General features: G+C 45.2%; 1 protein-coding gene across 4 annotated transcripts in view; it reads left to right on the plus strand.

Moving 5' to 3' along the window:
• The window catches only part of FAT3 (FAT atypical cadherin 3), a 668217-nt gene that overhangs the window by 644287 nt on the left and 6201 nt on the right, over positions 1–17729 (plus strand). For 2 of the 4 annotated variants that reach the window (XM_078433002.2, XM_078433003.2), the window contains 5 exons: positions 8378–8531; positions 10465–11120; positions 14602–14715; positions 17009–17068; positions 17657–17692. In XM_078433002.2, coding sequence (XP_078289128.2) covers positions 8378–8531; positions 10465–11120; positions 14602–14715; positions 17009–17068; positions 17657–17692 — 1020 coding nt within the window. The remainder of the gene's footprint in view (positions 1–8377; positions 8532–10464; positions 11121–14601; positions 14716–17008; positions 17069–17656; positions 17693–17729) is intronic. The other 2 variants (XM_078433004.2, XM_078433005.2) reach the window with 1 other exon arrangement.

A 17729-nucleotide genomic window follows, 5' to 3' on the forward strand; every position in this document is an offset into this window, starting at 1 on the left:
TAAAAGTCAGAGTAAGACATTCCCATGGCTTTCAGTTGTTTGGTGGATGGGTGACACAGAAATGAAGCTGATTTCAGAATCCAGAGTAATTACAATAATTACAACAATGAAGCACCTAATGTTTGTGTGCTACATTGTGGTTGATGAATCCAAAAGCCTTATCATCCTCTATGAAGTGGGGATTAGTGAGGTTCAATTATCAGATAAAAATAGGGAGGTTCCTGGAGGCCAGGCGGCTCAGCTGTGATCATACCCCGCTGGTGGGTAACAGCCAGAACTTAAAAGGACGCAGGGCCTCACTGCCACCTCACAGCTGCCTCCCCAGATCATGGGAGCTCTTGGAGTTTCTAAATGAAATCCGTAATCCAGCAAGCATAGTGGTTGATGCCGACTTCAGATCCCAAAGGCCAGTTCACGTTTGTCATTACTTCCACCTTTGTGCACCAGGCAGATGTTTCCTTATCGAGGCAGCCAAACCCGATCAGAATCGTGTCACCAACACTGGAGAGGAGGGCTGAAGGTTGAGGCCATTACCTGGATGAATCAGGTTGGAAAATGACTACTAAGTCGAAGGAGTGAGATAGAAATGATCTTGATTATTTGCCTACACAGCCCAAATTTACTCTATAATTGCTTAAACCGTTTCTATTTTTTGCATTTAATAGGTTTTGCAGTGTTCTTTGCGCAAGGGAAGGAGGGGGCATGTTAAGTTTGTCCGGGTGCACATTTCAAAGCCATCTGCATCTGCTATAGCTAGAAGGATCGTAAACAAGAGCACAGCTTTGAGGCAAAGCTTAAAAATACACTTCTCCTTTTGCCAGGATTGGGGGGAGAGAAGCGATCACATTATCTTTTTTTCTTTTTAACATGCATCTCGATGCTGAGAATATGATTGTCTTTTTTTTAAATCTGGGAACTGGTTTTAAGTGGTGCCTGCCAATTATTGACTATGTAACTTTGAGTAAACCATCTTAGTTCCCTCATTTATAAAATAACTGTAATAATAGTACTTACAGGGTAGGGTTATTATCAAGAATTAAATGACATAATGCATTGACTGTCCTTAGCATTTTTCCTAGTGCATAATAAGCTATCGTTCTTGCTAATGATTTCCTTATGTGACAATTCTCCCCCGACCCAGAAAAAAAAAAGTACTCTTTTTAATAACACTGGGATGTTATCCACTGCATTTTATTTTTCTTTTACATCTACAAAGTGTTACAATATCATTTGTGGTCAGAGAATGCCTGGCTATCTCTTGAAAATCTGTTTCCTTGATTTGTGTTTTATACCAACAGACGGTAATCTTGGGAAGAGCAGTAACTTTATTATGACACTATTTTACTATTTAATGATTATTTGGCTCCCAGAGGGGGGTCTGATGTTGTCCATCATCCGTATCTCCTTAGCTGCCTGGCGAGTTGTGGGGACTAACCCCAAGCCCCTCCTCATTCCTAGCAAGTGATAAGTTCCTGCTCACTGTCAAGCTTCAGTGCCAATACCGTCTTACAGATGTATTTGAGGATCTGAAAGCCTGGACTTAAGCTAAAACTCTATCACTTACCAGCTATATGTACTTGAACAAGCCACTAACCTCTCCAGCACCCTCATGGTGTTGAAATGTTAATGGTGCTGCTTATTTTTCCTTCATAGGGTTATCGTGGCCCTTCATAAAGTGACTGAGAGTGATTTTAAACCACTATCGTATCACTATGGTAGGGTTATTGATATTATAAAATTATTAATAATAGGGCCTAGACTGGATAATGAGATGAGAAATAAAACCTTGTGATAACAGGTTACATTTGATCAACAAGCCTCTTTTGTTGCCTAACAATAGATATCACTCTTTATTTTTTTTTAAATGTTTATTTATTTTGAGAGAGAGTGGAAGCAGGGGGAGGGGCAGAGAGAGAGGGAGAGAAAGAGATTCCCAGGCAGACTCTGGGCTGTTGACATAGAGCCCCACACGGGGCTCAATCCCATGAACTGTGAGATCACGACCTGAGCCGAAATCAAGAGTTGGATGCTGAACCAACTGAGCCAGCCAGACACCCCTCATTCGTCTTTCATTAAAACAAAAATCTGACCACCTTAAAATAAAGTCCAATTGCTTTTCCCTCTCATTGTGTTAACATAAAAGCTGCAAATTTAAAGTTGTAAAAGCAATATTTTTCCAAACGTTCTCTACCTCCTTTGCCCCGGGGGTTTGAGATCGTGAGAGCAGGTACTAGACAGCTTCCCTCTGCTTTTGATAAACAGAAGATCCAGAGAGAGTGTGTCATGAAGCACAATTGTTAAAAATGCAATTCAGGACGATACTGGACAGCTTAGGTGTGGAGCCAGATCCGTAGTGGCATCGCGACCGCGAATAAGCCATCAGCTTCTTTGAACCCTAGTTTCCTCATCTAATCAGCTTCTCTGAAGCCCAGTTTCCTCATCTAGAAAACAGAAATAACAATCGCACCTTTGACGTAAGCTCGTTTTCAGAACGTATGCGTTAATACACAGAGAGTGCCTAGAACTGTCCCTGGCACAGAGGTTCACATGAGTGTTAGCTGCCGCCATCATCATCTTCATCCTCTTCTTCCAAATGGATAGCAAGTTTTCTCAGATGTCACACAGAGCTCCTCAGTCGGGCATGGTTTCCTCCAGCCTAGATCCAGTGTCCCCACTCTGTGCTCCCCTCACACCCTGTGCCTACTCGCAAGGTAGTTTTGTACTTGTCTCTGTTTATAGATGGTGTAGTTCTGTCTGTGTCTCCTCAGGGACTGCCACGGTCCTTATTCCAGGGTGTGCCGGTAATCAGCTCTCTAAAAATAAAAGCCCTGATTTGCAGTGTCTGTTGATTTCTGTGATGTAAATACTCCCACCACGGCTGATGTCAGGCTACCAGTGGTTTAATGAGTGGCCTGCCAAATTCCCGAATATTTTACGGTCTGTTCTCACATCCCTTTGAGCTGGCTCCGGCACACCACTGCCTATGGCTTAGGCACTCAGTCAGTGAATAGGTTAATCAGTCAGGCTGGCGGCTGCATCCAGTAGCACTAGATATCCCACAAAAGATAATGAAAATGACAAAATGCAGAAGGAAATGTGGGGGAGTAAAATAGTGCACTAGAGGTATTGCCTCATTTTAAATTCTGATTTTCCAAGGCACTGAGACATCAAATCAAAGAAATCAAACCCATGACCTTAGAATCCAGTTTCCATGATAGTAATTCAAATGTCCCTTATTCCCAGACACTCCCTCTTTGTGCCTCCCCTGCCGCCCGCCAACTGCCTCTGCTATGGCTTTATTTGGGAAATTGTCAGGAGCTTGCCAAATAGAAGCTGGAGAGGGAGGAGTTTTACCTGCACTGACCTACCTTGCCTTAGATTCCCCTTCCTGGCTTCCCTCCCACCTCATCATCGATGTGCTTTCGAGTCCTATCCTGTGGTTGTGTCGCCCCTCCCTTTAGTCAAGGAAGGAATCTAACTCAGCCTCACAAGTGCCTCTACCTCTAAGCAGCATGCTGTTCTGGCCAAGGACTAGCCAGGTGACACAAAGAAGCATTTTTCCCAGTTCTCACCGCTTTCATCAAGCCTATTCAATTCCATTATGGCGAGCGGCTTCCCAAATTGGAAAGAAAACAGCTTCTAAGTCAGCATAATGTAGCACAATCATACCTCAGACTACTACATCCTGTCCACAGACATCAGGCCGGCTGCCTTTGGACACAATAGTGGTCTTTCCTTAAGAGGTCATTCCCTGATGTTTCATTGGTATAGCATTCAAGAGTATTTGTGTCTCTCTGAGCCTCCATCTCTGGTCCTTTGTGTTTCTTGGTGAGACTACTCAGTCCTCCTCTTGTGAATGGAAAGATTTCTCTCTTGCCTCCTGCACCTGCCTCCTGAAGATGAGTCTTTCTTTCTCTGAACCTGCGAACACCCACACAATCCTAATGTTCTGCTGTACATGAGACTTCTCTGTAGTGTGGGTTGAGTAAACATAAATGAGCACATACACTCTTTCAATCTATCGATGTTTGACTGTCTTAAACCAATAGAAATCAATCTATCGGGGCATCTGGCTGGCTCAGTAGGAAGAGCATGTGACTCTTGATCTCCGGGGTCATGAGTTCAAGCCCACGTTGGGTGTAGAGATTACTAAAATAAATAAATAAACTTAAAAAAAGAGAAATCAATCTATAACATCCTAACATCAGTCACTGGGGAGCAGAGACGAGCCCAAGAACCCTTCAAATAAGAGTGAGAATGGTTATTTACAGCATTTACAAAAGATCTTAGCAATGAGGAAAGCCTTATTGATTACTTCCCAGTAATGGTGGCAGCTTGCTGTCACAACACCACTACCGCATGAGTAAAGACATTTTTTTATTTACTGTTTATTTATTTTGAGAGAGAGACAGAGCATGAGTGGGGGAGGGACAGAGAGAGAGGGAAACAGAATCCGAAGCAGGTTCCAAGCTCTGAGCTGTCAGCACAGAGCCTGACATGGGGCTCAAACTCACAAACTGTGACATAGGGACCTGAGCCGAAGTCGGACACTTAACCAACTGAGCCACCCAGAAGCCCCTGTGTAAAGGCATTTTAATAAGCCATAAGCTGGAGGAGGGAGGGGACCTGAGAAGGAGACAACACCAACACAAGCTTTGAGGGTGAGAGGCAAACAGAGAGGTGGTAAGGAAGAGGGAAGTGAAGCTTTGTTTTCTTTTTTTCAGCATTTATTTATTTTTGAGAGAGAGGGCATGTGTGTGAGCAGGGGAGGGGCAGAGAGAGGGAGACAGAGCATCTGAAGCAGGCTCTGCGCTGTGAGCACAGAGCCTGATGCGGGGCTAGAACTCAGAAACTGTGAGATCATGACCTGAGCCGAAATCAAGAGTCGGCCTCTTAATTGACTGAGCACCCAGGACCCCTAGGAAATGAAGTTCTGAGAAGCTGAAATGCTGACCAATAAAAGGGGATCTGGGAACTGAATCCCCAAAAGGCTCAGGAATTGGAGGCATTAGCCACTTCTAAAAGGGGAAGGGATAGGGAGAAGGGCTTAAAATAAGAATTGTTGAAAAGTGAGTTTAAGAGGCAGTCAGAGCCCCAGATTCCCAATCTCTCTGCATGGCCACAAAACCACTCTCCCCACATCCTGGCAGAGCCCACAGGTGATGGTGAAATGCAGGGGTGAGAAGATGCCGAGCAGCCAGCACTTGGGGGACAGGGAGGTAAAAGTAAATCTGATGTGTTCATTGGATGCTGAGACCCACAATCAGCCCTCCTCTACCACCACCCAGTCCCCTGAATGTGAGAAACCAGGCCTTCACTCTCCCTCTGAGCAGGTGATAAGGGTCATTACTGGCGAAATTTCCAAAACTAACGGTACTAATGTAGTATCACAGTTGACAAACCCCATTCATGTGCTCAGAGCTTCCCATCAGATTTCTGGTTTCCTACCACTCCCCTCTGCAATCTGAGCTGATAAGGAAGGATTGCCGGACAAGGTAGAAAATCCTCTAATTTGGAAGATACGGAATGTATCAAGCTTCTCCAGAAAAACAGAATAGGTAGGATGGATGGATGGATGGATGGATGGATAATAGATAGGTTTTAAGGAATTGACTCATACAATTGTGGGACTGGCAAGTCGGATATTTAAAGGGCAGGCCAGCAGGCTGGAAAATCATGTAAGAGTTGATTTTGCAGTCTTGAATTTGAAATCACAGAGCAGGCCAGCAGGCTGGAAACTCAGGCAAAATTTCTGTGCTGCAGTCTTGATGCAGAATTCCTCCTTCTTAAGGTCATCAACTGAATGAGTAAGGGTAATCTGCTTTACTTAAAGTCAGCTGATTGTGTTAATCACATCCACAAATACCCTCACAGCATCATCATAGATGGTGTTTGCCCAACATTTGGGCACCATAGCCTAGTCAAGTTGACCCATAAAATTTACCATCACAGAGACCAAAACAAAGAAACAGAAAAAAAGAACTGGGAGAAAACTATGCAGGAAGAAAACTTCATAAATATATTAATATCCTCAGAGAGATAAGAGAAGATATTATAACCACAAAACAGAAGCAGGATGCTCTTGTTTAAAAAACAGAAACACACACACAAAACCTCAGTGAACAACAACAACAAAGAAGCCCTTGGAAAACGACAGCATAAATGAAAATCTCAATAGAAGTTGTTTCAGAAGATGAGAATCTCTCAGAAACTACAGCAAAAACACACAGAGATGTAACATAAGAAAAATAATTAGAGGAAGATTCAGGAGATCTGAGATCCAAACCATAAAACTTCCATAAAGACAGAACAAGGAAAACAAAGGAAAATAAATCATCAGTGAAACGATGAAAGAAATGTCCCCAAAGTTAAAGAACAGGACTTCCCAAAGTGCCCAGTGTTGGTTGAAATAAACCCATACTAAAGTATATCATTGTGCAATCTCAGAAAGCTGGGGGCCAAGGGAAGAACCTCCACGTTGTCGGAGAGGAAAAGAAACCAGGCCATGTACAAACTTCAGGAACCGAAAGGGCCTGGGATTTCTCAAAGGCCACATGGAGGCAATTACTCAGAATTTTGTACTTTGCCTACCAGAGAGGGGAAAGAGTGGCGTAGTAATGTAGGGTTCAGCTATGCAGGGTCTCACAATATTGACCTCCTGTAAACCCTTTCTCGGGAAGCTACTGTGGAATGTGTCCTGATGAAATAGAGTCTGCCAAGAAATTAGGAAAACAGGTGATACCACAAACACTAGCTCCAGACCAGCAGAGGGCGTTCCCATGACAGCAGCCCCACAGCAGGACGAGGGGGCACTATTCAGGATGAAGCCAGTCAGACCTTGAGGAAAGACTTCTCCAGGAGATGAAAATATAGAACACCAGTGAAACAGAGATAACACAGAAAGACCTAGTCCATGAAGAGTTTGGTGGTGAATTAACGATAAGTACAGTTGACCATTGAAGAAAATGGGGCGAGGGGCGCCGAACCCCCACACAATTGAAAATCTGGGTATACCTTTTGACTCCCAAAACTTAACTCCTAATAGCCTACTGTTGACCAGAAGCCTTACCGATAACATGAACAGTTGATTAACACGTAATATGTATGTTATATGTATTATATCCTGCATTCTTACAATCAAGTAAGCTAGAGAAAAGAAAATGGTATTAAGTTCCTGCAGAAAATAAATTCACCGTACCGAACTGCAAAAGATTCACACATAAGTGAACCTTCGAAGTTCAAACCCATGTTGTTCAAAGGTCCACTTTTCTGTTCACTGGGATGCGGAGCTGCTGTTGTACAAAATAGAACTTGTAGAACTGACTCTTTACTATGTGGATACATAGCTTTAATTTAAAAAAAAAAAAAAAGGAATTTAAAATGTAAGTAGGGAGAAAGAAAGTCCTTACTAATTATTCATCCCTTCTATCTCTGAGAGGTAAATAATGCCATTGCCCTCTTAGAATCTTACCTACTCTGATATTTGATATTCTTTGCAGTAGGGATATTACTATCTCTTTCCTCATGATGGATTCAGGAGTGGAGAAAGTTGGCAAAGATGTGAAAATCGGGATCCAAATATGGGAGCTGGGTAAAGGCTGGGATTCTTCCATCTCCCTGTGCGTATGTCAAACTGAGGCTCAGTTGCTATATATTTAAGTTGCTATATATCCTCATTTTACCTGTGCTCTCCTCGTTTCCTCTCCAGGTGGGGGAGTGGGGTGGATTGCAAGTGCTCAGCCAAGGAGAAAGGGCACGGGGGTGAGAGAGGTCTTCCAGAAACGAACTAGCATTGTACCTATGGTAGACTTCTCCTCCCTGGAAAAATCCTGCCTTTTATGTAGTCGTGTGCTTGGCAAAGCATCTTCGTCCTGTCTTGGTCCCTGCTCTTGGAATCTTGGGTGTCTCTTACCATTCTCGCTAGCATTTAGGTATGTGGTTAATTCGGTGCAATTAGCTAGCGGGGGATCCAAACCGTTACTTGGCATTTTTGTGGCAAATGTGTCCCAAGTTCAAAGTAACAATTTGAGGGGTGCCAGGGTGGCTTAGTGGGTTAGGCATCTGACTCTTGATTTCAGCGCAGGTCATGATCTTACAGTTCGTGAGTTCGAGTCTCGCATCAGGCTCTGTGCTGACAGCACGAAGCCTGCTTGGGATTCTCTGCCTCCCTCTCTCTCAGCCTCTCTCTGTCTCTTCCTCTCAATTTCAAAAATAAATAAACTTTTAAAAAGTAACCAATTTGAAAATCATCTTTGGAACCCGGGCCATGCCAAAGATTTGGTTTAGGAGGAAGTAGGAGGGCGCACCGTGGCCGAGTCCCTGCACTCTGAGCACTGCCAGTGGCATCTGTGGCTCATGAGGTCCTCTGTCTCCCTAGGCTATCAGTGTACCTGTCTCTCACAGTTCACCGGGAGAAACTGTGAGTCTGAGATCACAGCCTGCTTCCCAAACCCCTGCCAGAATGGAGGCTCCTGCGACCCAATAGGGAACGCTTTCATCTGCAATTGCAAAGCTGGGCTCACTGGAGTCACGTAAGTGAGATTGTGCAACAGTCTTTCTCCCTGCCGCTTCTTGTCCCTAAGAAAGCAAAACAGTAAACAACTAACTGGGATAAAAGATTTACCACGAGCAGGCCAGGCAAAGGGTTAATATCTCTACGAAAAGAGTGCTTACAAATGGCTTAAATCTTAACTGGGATTATCTCTGGGTAATGGAGTTACTGGTAATTTACATTTTTTACTTTATACTTACCTATATTTGCAAATTTTTACATAATTGCCATGTGTTCTCTAATTAGGAAAACAATTCTTTTAAAGGGAATCATCCATGACCCCTAATAATTCCAGTGTCATTCTGAGGCAGACATGCTTACCCGTGTCCCCAGAAGTCATTAACTGGACTCTACTGCCTAACGTTTTATGACCATTCTGAGAAACTAAAACATACCTCTCCTTTGCATACCTTTTTTTTCCCCCAAGAAATGAGGGAAATGTTAGCCAAATGGAAAGGGAATGGTTTAAGCTCTTAGTAAAATGCCACTTCCAACCATCCTTGCTCGTTTGAGAAGTATATATATGTAATCTCAAGCAAGTGATATTCTAATTACAGATCAGTCTTATGTATTCATTAAAGCAAATCTCCCGAGGACTTTACCAGGAAATACTTAGCTGGCTTTGAATCGTTGGATGTAATTTAAAGTAATAAAGCTGCATTTATTTTTAAATACTCTGTGATTCTAATTTCCAAATGACCTGGCCTCAATCTGTTCAAATTAGGGACGTTTGACTACATTTTAAAAGGTGGATTACCAGAGATATAAGTGATCGTGCCTTTTAAATGAACACATCAGATCAATTGCTGAAGTAGAGAAAAATGAAGAAGGAGAAAGAAGGTCCATGTTCTCACATAATGTTAAACTAAGAAAGAGTAAGACTCAGACGTTTTTGCCTTGTAATTATACTTGAAGTGAGTCGTGGATTGCTTTAAAGAGAATAAAATTGATTTAATTGTTTTTCATTAGAATGCTTTAATCATTCTTTCCTGATAATCTGTATTAGCATTAACCTTTATCGTAAGCACAGAATCTGTAAAATACATAGATATGTAGCCCTGTACCTACCCACCTGCTCCCTATTTTTGCCCAAGCCCTCTAATGCACCTGTGTGTGGGTGCACACACACACACACACAAACACACACACACAGTTCCCAGAGAGACCAAAAATTACAGTAACTGTTGAAGGAACATGTCAGAACCAAAGATTTCTTCCTCTTGGGAAACTCTACATAAGGTATATAGGTTCACTGCTCTTTCTCTGCAATTCTACAATCCCAAAAGCTCAAAGAAATAAAAGGGTTAAGGATAAATTAGTGGCAAACTAATCCGGTGGCAAAACCAGCCAAAACTGCTCTGAGACTATTTCTAGTCTTTATTTCTCTCACTGAGAATGAATATCCGTATGTTTTATTGTGGAAACACTGGCATATTTGGTTATGGGTCCCGTGCCAGCGCCATGGTTCCAGCAGTGGGGCGGGTATCTGCCAGAGCATGAAAGCCATGTACTGTATGACGTTTCTAAGACTGCAAAAATTTAAATTCTGAAACGCACCTGGCCCCGAGGATTTGAAAACCAGTACCTCTCCAACAGCATCTGTTCTTTCTTTCTGCTCCTTCTCTCCTCTCCCCCACCCCCACCAGTCTTTGCCCTGCTCCCATCTGGCTAGGGTCTGGGAGCCATCCCCTTGGGAGAAATCCCTTAACTTCCCATGACAACTCAGGTCACCCCCTCCCCCCCTGCCCCCCACACAGAGGTGCCCAGCCACCTCCCACGCACTCGCACACCCTCACTCTGTTTTTGTCACGCTCCACGTGCCCTTTGCGCTCTGTGCTTTCTGATAAGGAAGGCGGTTGGGAATGGAGCCGCGCGCCTTGCTGTCTGAGAAGGACTCTGTGTTTTCTCCCAAGGTGTGAGGAGGACGTGGACGAGTGCGAGCGGGAGGAGTGTGAGAACGGGGGCGCCTGCGTCAACGTGTTCGGCTCCTTTGTCTGCAACTGCACGCCTGGCTACGTGGGCCAGTACTGCGGGCTGCGCCCCGTGGTCGTGCCCAACATCCAGGCCGGCCACTCGTATGTGGGCAAGGAGGAGCTCATCGGCATCGCGGTGGTCCTCTTCGTCATCTTCATCCTGGTCATTCTCTTCATCGTCTTCCGCAAGAAGGTCTTCCGCAAGAACTACTCGCGCAACAACATCACGCTGGTGCAGGACCCCGCCACGGCCGCCCTGCTCAACAAGAGCAACGGCATCCCGTTCCGCAACCTGCGGGGCGGCGGGGACGGCCGCAACATCTACCAGGAGGTGGGGCCCCCGCAGGTGCCCGTGCGCCCCATGGCCTACACGCCGTGCTTCCAGAGCGACTCCAGGAGCAACCTGGATAAGATCGTGGACGGGCTGGGCGGCGAGCACCAGGAGATGACTACGTTCCACCCTGAGTCGCCGCGCATCCTGACCGCCAGGCGCGGTGTGGTCGTGTGCAGCGTGGCCCCCAACCTCCCCGCCGTGTCGCCCTGCCGCTCCGACTGCGATTCCATCCGCAAGAATGGCTGGGACGCAGGAACCGACAGTGAGTAGGAAGCCATAGTGCGTCTGTTCATCCCGCTAGGGTCACTGGGGAAGCTGTGGTCTGGCACTGTGCAAGGAAAGCAGGGAAAGGAGAGAGAACCCGCCTGCACAGAGCACTCGTTGTGACCTGTCCTGGAATTGACTGTTCAGAAAAACTGATCTGGTTCTTACCGCATTTACAGATGGGGAAAATGAGGCTCGGAGAGCATGCATAAGGTCCCCAAGGTCACACAGCTAGCAAGAGGCAGCAGAGCGGGTGGGCCAGCCCAGAGCTGTCAGCTCTAAAACCCATGCTCTACTCATAATGGCACACCATTGTTGGTAAAGCAAGCTGTGTAATGACCTAAGTGATAAACAGAAAGCGTGTTCCTCCAGGTCAGAAGAAGAGAGTATTTCTCAGCTTAGGGTGAAGACTTGAGAGGAACAGAGGGATATTTGAAATGGACCATGGTACATTAAAGGTCCGGGGAAAGGTGGAGGGACCCAGACAATGAGAAGACAAGCAAACCGTCTGTTCGGCTGGAATGCACGGTCCATGAAATAAGAGGGTGAACCGCAAGGCAGGAAAAGTCCGCTCCAGATAGTGGTATTTCCCTCTCCTTTAGGCCTCATGCAGCAGTATTGTAGCCAAAGGAAAGAGCCACAGGTGCAAAGCCCCTGTGGTGGGAAAGACCTTGACATGTTGAAGAACAGAGAGGAGATCAAGGTAGTTGGGGATTGGTGAGCAACAAGGGAAAGTGAATGCATTTTAATGGCAACATCAGTGCAGGTCTTTAAGCAGGTGAGTGACATGATCGAACTTACATTTTTAAAAGATGGCTCTGGCTGATCCATGGAGACCAGACTAAGAAGGACCAAAGAGGAAAGAAAACAGAGTCAGTTAGCTAGCTTCTGTGAACATCTAATTGAGCGATGGTGATTGTTTCCCCTGCCCTAACACCGGTCAGGATGAAGCTAACGCAAGCTCTGTTGTAACCTATGACTTTTCATCAGGCCAAATGGCCGTATATTTCAGCAGCAGAGATGCCCTGGGAGTAGGAATTTCCAAAGGCTGGGGTTTTAGTACTATGATGCATGTTGGGGTAGAGGGTACAGGGGAGGCTGCTTTCAAATGGAGCTGGAGAGCATATGCAGCCCCAGAGGTAAGGGCATCTTTGTAGAGAAAGGGGGAATTTCTGCTGTGTCTTCAAGCATAAGTAAGATTTGGGTAGGAAACTATTGGAGAGGGCCTTCCAGAAGCAGGAAGCAGCTTGATGAGTATAAAGGGCACATGAGGGTTACCTGACAGGTGTCTGGCTGTGTTGTTCAGGAGAAAGGTGAGGCTAGAGATGAAAGTTTGGACATCATCTGCATGCAGGGTGGTTGAATCTCTAGGAGGGGTGAACTCACTGAGGGAACAAGAACAAAGAAAGGATGGTCAAAATGGGCCTCCAAAAGAATTTGGAGATGCCTACGTGTGGGAGGTGACAGAAGCGAGAGGCCAGGAAGGGACAGAAAACAGAGCAGAGGAAGACGACAGGGCAGCTGTGTGGAAGCCAAGACCATCAATAAGGTTAGCAGGGTTGAGTACTGTGAAACCATCAGGAAAGACACAGCCTTGAAAACACAATATATTGTACCTGACACCTGGAAGATTCTTAGACATCAGAAGATATTTCAGCAAGTCATCAGGACAGAATCCAGAATGCAGACGTTAAGGACGAAGAGATTTGTTGAGAAGACAGAGGCAGCCCACGCCACCATCAATGTATATTGGGTCTCCTTAAAGCCTCACACATGCCCACATGGGCACCCAAGGGGAGGAGCGGAGGGGTGAAATGAGCAGCTTGAGGACAAGGAGCTAGTAAAAAGAGGGGTGAGGACTAGGACCTGGCGCATCCGGACACACAGCCTGTGCTCTTACCAACACCGCTCCTGGGAGCTTTAGCAAGAAAGAGGGAGAGAGACTCTTGATGATCGAGGAGGGGGCTTCTATTCTTTTTAGGGCTGCCCCAACCACACTATCTGCTGATTCTGCCTCTCTGTGAGACACTCCTATATTGTCAGTCACTGCCCTTGGATTTTAGTCATTCCCTGTCAAATGATCTGTAGAGTTAGTCTTTAAGAAAACCTCACCAATCCACCAGCTATTAGAAAGGCTCTTTTTTAATTTAACAATGAAGAAAGAGGAGGTTGAATAAAGGAAGTGGAGAAAGAAGTTGCATACACGGCCTTCACCAGGGTGGATCATTTGTTGTTTCCTTCCTAGTGTCCGGGGATAAGCTGAAGGGCCTCACTCTGTGCTTTTCTGAGGCACACCTTCATATGTTTTTGCGGTGTGGCTGTTGGGAGGCAGATTCTCTCAGGCGTCTCTCTCCACTCACATCAGCTGTTTATCCACCTCATCGTTCTGCTGTGGCTTCAGCGTCTGACAGCAGGTGTGGAGCCCCAGTGCCCGATACTGACATCACCTTTTGTGGAAGAAACAGTGATTTCTGCACTCACAAAGAGGGACAACTGCTCCCTCAATCACAAGTCACCGTCTCTTCTTCCCATCGTGTTACGCGATGATTTGAAGGTTTTCCTGGTGACCATTTTTCCTCCACTCGCTTCATAACGTGACAGCTTTATTTACAGAATCTACCTCAGGCCAAAACTCACATTTCCCCCCGAAGTATTGTTGTGTTTTTATTGAGTAGATTCCCTTCTTTGTTAAGCAAGGCAGGGTTAGCCAGCGAGACAATCTCTAGGCTACTAATTCATTTTTTACTTGACAACTTCAAAATATGGGTTGTTTTTATTGCTTCCTTTAGTCCATCAAATAAGAAAATAGCCCTGTAGTGTGTGTGTGTGTGTGTGTGTGTGTGTGTGTGTGTGTGTTGTTCAGGCTGTCTTTGCATAGCCAAAAGGAGGAAGTGTGTAGATAAGAGCATGTCCACACTGCTGGCTGCCCCTCTACCACACACAGTGCAGAACTGCCGTCATTCCCAAAACCGATGTGACGCTGCCCTCTAGGAGGCGAAGCTGAGAAAGCCACTTGCTCCCCAGAGATGGAAGTTTGGATGAATGGAATGGCATTCTTGCCTATAAAATATTTATACCCCTATTTTATAAGTAATCTCATTTAACCTGGTGTTGACACCACGTCGGTTCATGTAAATGATTTAAATTAACTCTGAATGGCAAAGAGCAACACAGCCACTTCATCCTGCCTTCAACTCTTCACTTAGTCGCCTCACTTTGAGGAGGGAACAGCCACTTTCAGCTGTCAGCTCTTTGCAAGCTCATTTACCACGGGTTAAGGGTTCCGAATCCATAATGTAAATCACTTGATTGACAGACCTTTGCCCCCAGTGGCACAATCAGTTTTCTATTGTGGAGCTAAATTATTTTCTCGAAGCAAATGAAAGAGCTCTGAGAAGTGAACTCTGGGGGTGGGAAGGCCAGAAATACGCACAGGGTAACCAGTGTCATTTCTGCTTTCTCTCCGGCTGTCCGCAAAGACAAAGGGGTTGATGATCCGGGAGAAGTGACCTGCTTTGCAGGCAGTAATAAAGGCAGCAACTCTGAAGTTCAGTCTCTCAGCTCCTTCCAGTCAGATTCTGGCGACGACAATGGTAAGCAGTCTGTAGATGTGTTCCCCTAGGTGGGTTCTGCCTTCTGTGTGGGCGGTCAGTGGTGACCCGATCATGGACTCGTGAGCGCGTTCATCAGCGTTTTGGTTGACCCCGCTGTTAGAGGTCATTGCTGAGGGAGGACCTATTGAGCTGCAGCTGTGGGCAGGCCAGGGGTCCATATCAGAGGGTGACAAAATTCCCTGACCTCTGATAATGCATCCTCTGACTTCTATTTTTCATAATGGAGCCACCTCATCCCAGATGACACTCTCTAGAAAACTGTGACTTTTTTTTTTTTTTTTTAATTTTACTACTGGTGATCTCTTCACTCTTCACTGTCCAAACTCCCCATCATGAGAAATTAGTTTAGGAGTAAGACCTCCTTCCCACACACCCTCATTCCATGGAAGTGGCATCCTATTTCACTTGAATTCTCCTGATAATCATCTAGGGTCATGGGTCTTCAGAGTATCTGTGAATACTGTGACTATGGACCAGCTCCTTAGAAAAATGCACATACACCCAATACACCCAATATGTTGCATGAAATTCCACGTGGTGCCTGGACCTCACTGACACTCCAGAGCTGCTACCACTACCTGTTGTGAACTTACATTCACGGAGAGGGTACCACTGGGTTTTCTGAGACGAGGAACCAGCTTTGGAGGATGGCTTGGCCTCTCCGGGCCAGGAGATGAAGCAGAAATGGTCAAAAAGCAGTGAGAGCTCACTATATAGCGGTGAATCAAGAACAATTTCAAATGGTCGTCCTCAGAGACAGTTAGCATTACCGTAGTCTACACCTCACTTCATTTTCCCATAAATAAGCAATTGGCAAAAATTTAATATTTATTAATTAATGTAATCATACAACCCATAAACCCATGCTGAGTTTCTCTTATGTGCTGCACCCTATGCTGGGTATTTTGTACCCAGAAGTACAAGATGAAAACAACATAGTGTTTACCCGCCCTCCCACGCAGGTAGATATAGGAACAGGTGAGCTCCAAGGCTATAGAAGCAATCTTAGAAGTAAAATAGTCTACCTCCATCACCCTCATCCCCAAATGTCTTCCACTCTAATACCCGGCACTCCTTAGAGGTGCAGAAGCCTAATGTATGTGACTGCTGAGGTAACAAACCATAGAACAGTGGATCTCTTCTGACCATCTTCAGAAAGTCAAGGGCACGCCTCCAGATCTTTTTGCCTTTATGCTTACTCTTTCCCTCATCCCAACCAGAAGATAAGTTATTGTTGGTTTGCATTTTTTAAATGTTTATTTTTGAGAAAGGGACAGAGCATGAGTCGGGGAGGGGCAGAGAGAGAGAGGGAGACACAGAATCCAAAGCAGGCTCCAGGCTCTGAGCTGTCGGCACATGAACCGTGAGGTAATGACCTGAGCCAAAATCAGACGCTTAACCAAATCCAGGGGCCCCTGGTTTGCATTTTAGAGAGAAGCACCCAAGAACATACAGTTTCCAAACTCCAGGCAGAGCTCCAGCATGATACCTGGTTGACTATGCTCACAGGCTCTGCTACGTGTGCCCTTAAGCTCACACATTGGGCCTTCCTGCTAACATTCTGGGTTGGTCCTGACTAAAGGGTGTGACGTTAGGAATTGTCAACAAGTTAATTTTAAGCAGGATCACCTCTCCACGAGCTGCTGCTGTCAGGTGCTAAATCAACCCGTGCAGATCACAGAATTCCCCTTCCCAGATTCTAACTATTTTGGAGGCCAGATACTGACTTCTGTTCATGCTTCACTGGTAGAAGCTGGGCTCTGGGTTGTTCTAGGCTATCAGTGGCATCATGTACAGCGTGAAGCCTTCAGTCCTGCAAAGGTTGTCCTCCGTCACTGGCATTTGCTTTGGAGCAGCATGGCTAACCAACAAATAATTATCCGTGGGAATAGAGAGGTCTTCCCTGGAGAGCCTTGGGGAGTTATTAATGAGAAATTACCATGAGCTTGACGAGCCACTGCCTTCCTAGATTGATTTCGCCGGGCCATGGGGTGTGAATTTATGATCCAGCAATCCCTGCCGATCATGCCTTTCAAAGGACTAGCCCCGGATTTGCTGCTGTTTCCCTTCTGTTCCAAGTAGCCCCAGGACTCCCAGATAAAAGTGTCCACTGGAGCACTGCCTAATGGACAGACTGGGGAGCCTTTGGGTGTTTGCATGCCACGTCTTTGTTGTTGCCGTTGTTGTGAAGAGAAGTTCACTTGTATCTGAAATACGTGACTAACCTGAAACTGTCCTTCCCTTCCCCCCATCTTCTTTTCCTGGCCACAAGCATCCATTGTGACTGTCATTCAGCTTGTCAACAATGTAGTTGACACTATAGAGAATGAAGGTATTTACTTTTTTCTTCAATGGCATTTCTTTGTGTAGAGTTATCCTTTTGGAAATAGGGCTTCCTTGTTACTTGGATCTAGGGGTGATTTTAATCAGCTGGTAACTGAGGGGACACCGGATGTTTCTTTAGAGATTGGAGTGAGTTTTACAATTTTGAAGGAAAAAAAAAATCTAGTTCATAAGTTTTTAAATAGTTGGGGTAGTCTTTTTTTTTTTTTTTTTTTTAATAAAATCCCTTCTAAGAGAAGAGCACCCAATCATCTGGAATCCAGATTGCTACTAAATTCCTTCTTATATTCAACATGTATCCAGTGAGCACCTATTATGAGCTGGAAATACTTAAGGTATCATTCAAAGCTATAATCCTAGGGGGATTGGTTTCAATCAGGTAACTTTTATCAGTGACTTAATACAATTGGGGCCAGGTATAGATGGGATTTATCTTTTTGTTTCCTAAATAACAATGAGGAGAAACAGGAGCATGTTTTTTTGTTTTGTTTTTTTTTAAGTCATCTAAGATGTTCTGTTTTACCCTCTTCACATGGCTTGGATTACCAGGTTTACCTCTTACTTTGTATTTAAACAGTGTCTGTCATGGATCAAGGACAAAACTACAACCGAGGTGACTCTGCCATGACCCCAGCATCACATTTACTTAA

Source organism: Panthera onca, chromosome D1 (assembly GCF_046562875.1).
Source record: "Panthera onca isolate mPanOnc1 chromosome D1, mPanOnc1 haplotype 2, whole genome shotgun sequence".
Taxonomy (NCBI): Eukaryota; Metazoa; Chordata; class Mammalia; order Carnivora; family Felidae; genus Panthera; species Panthera onca.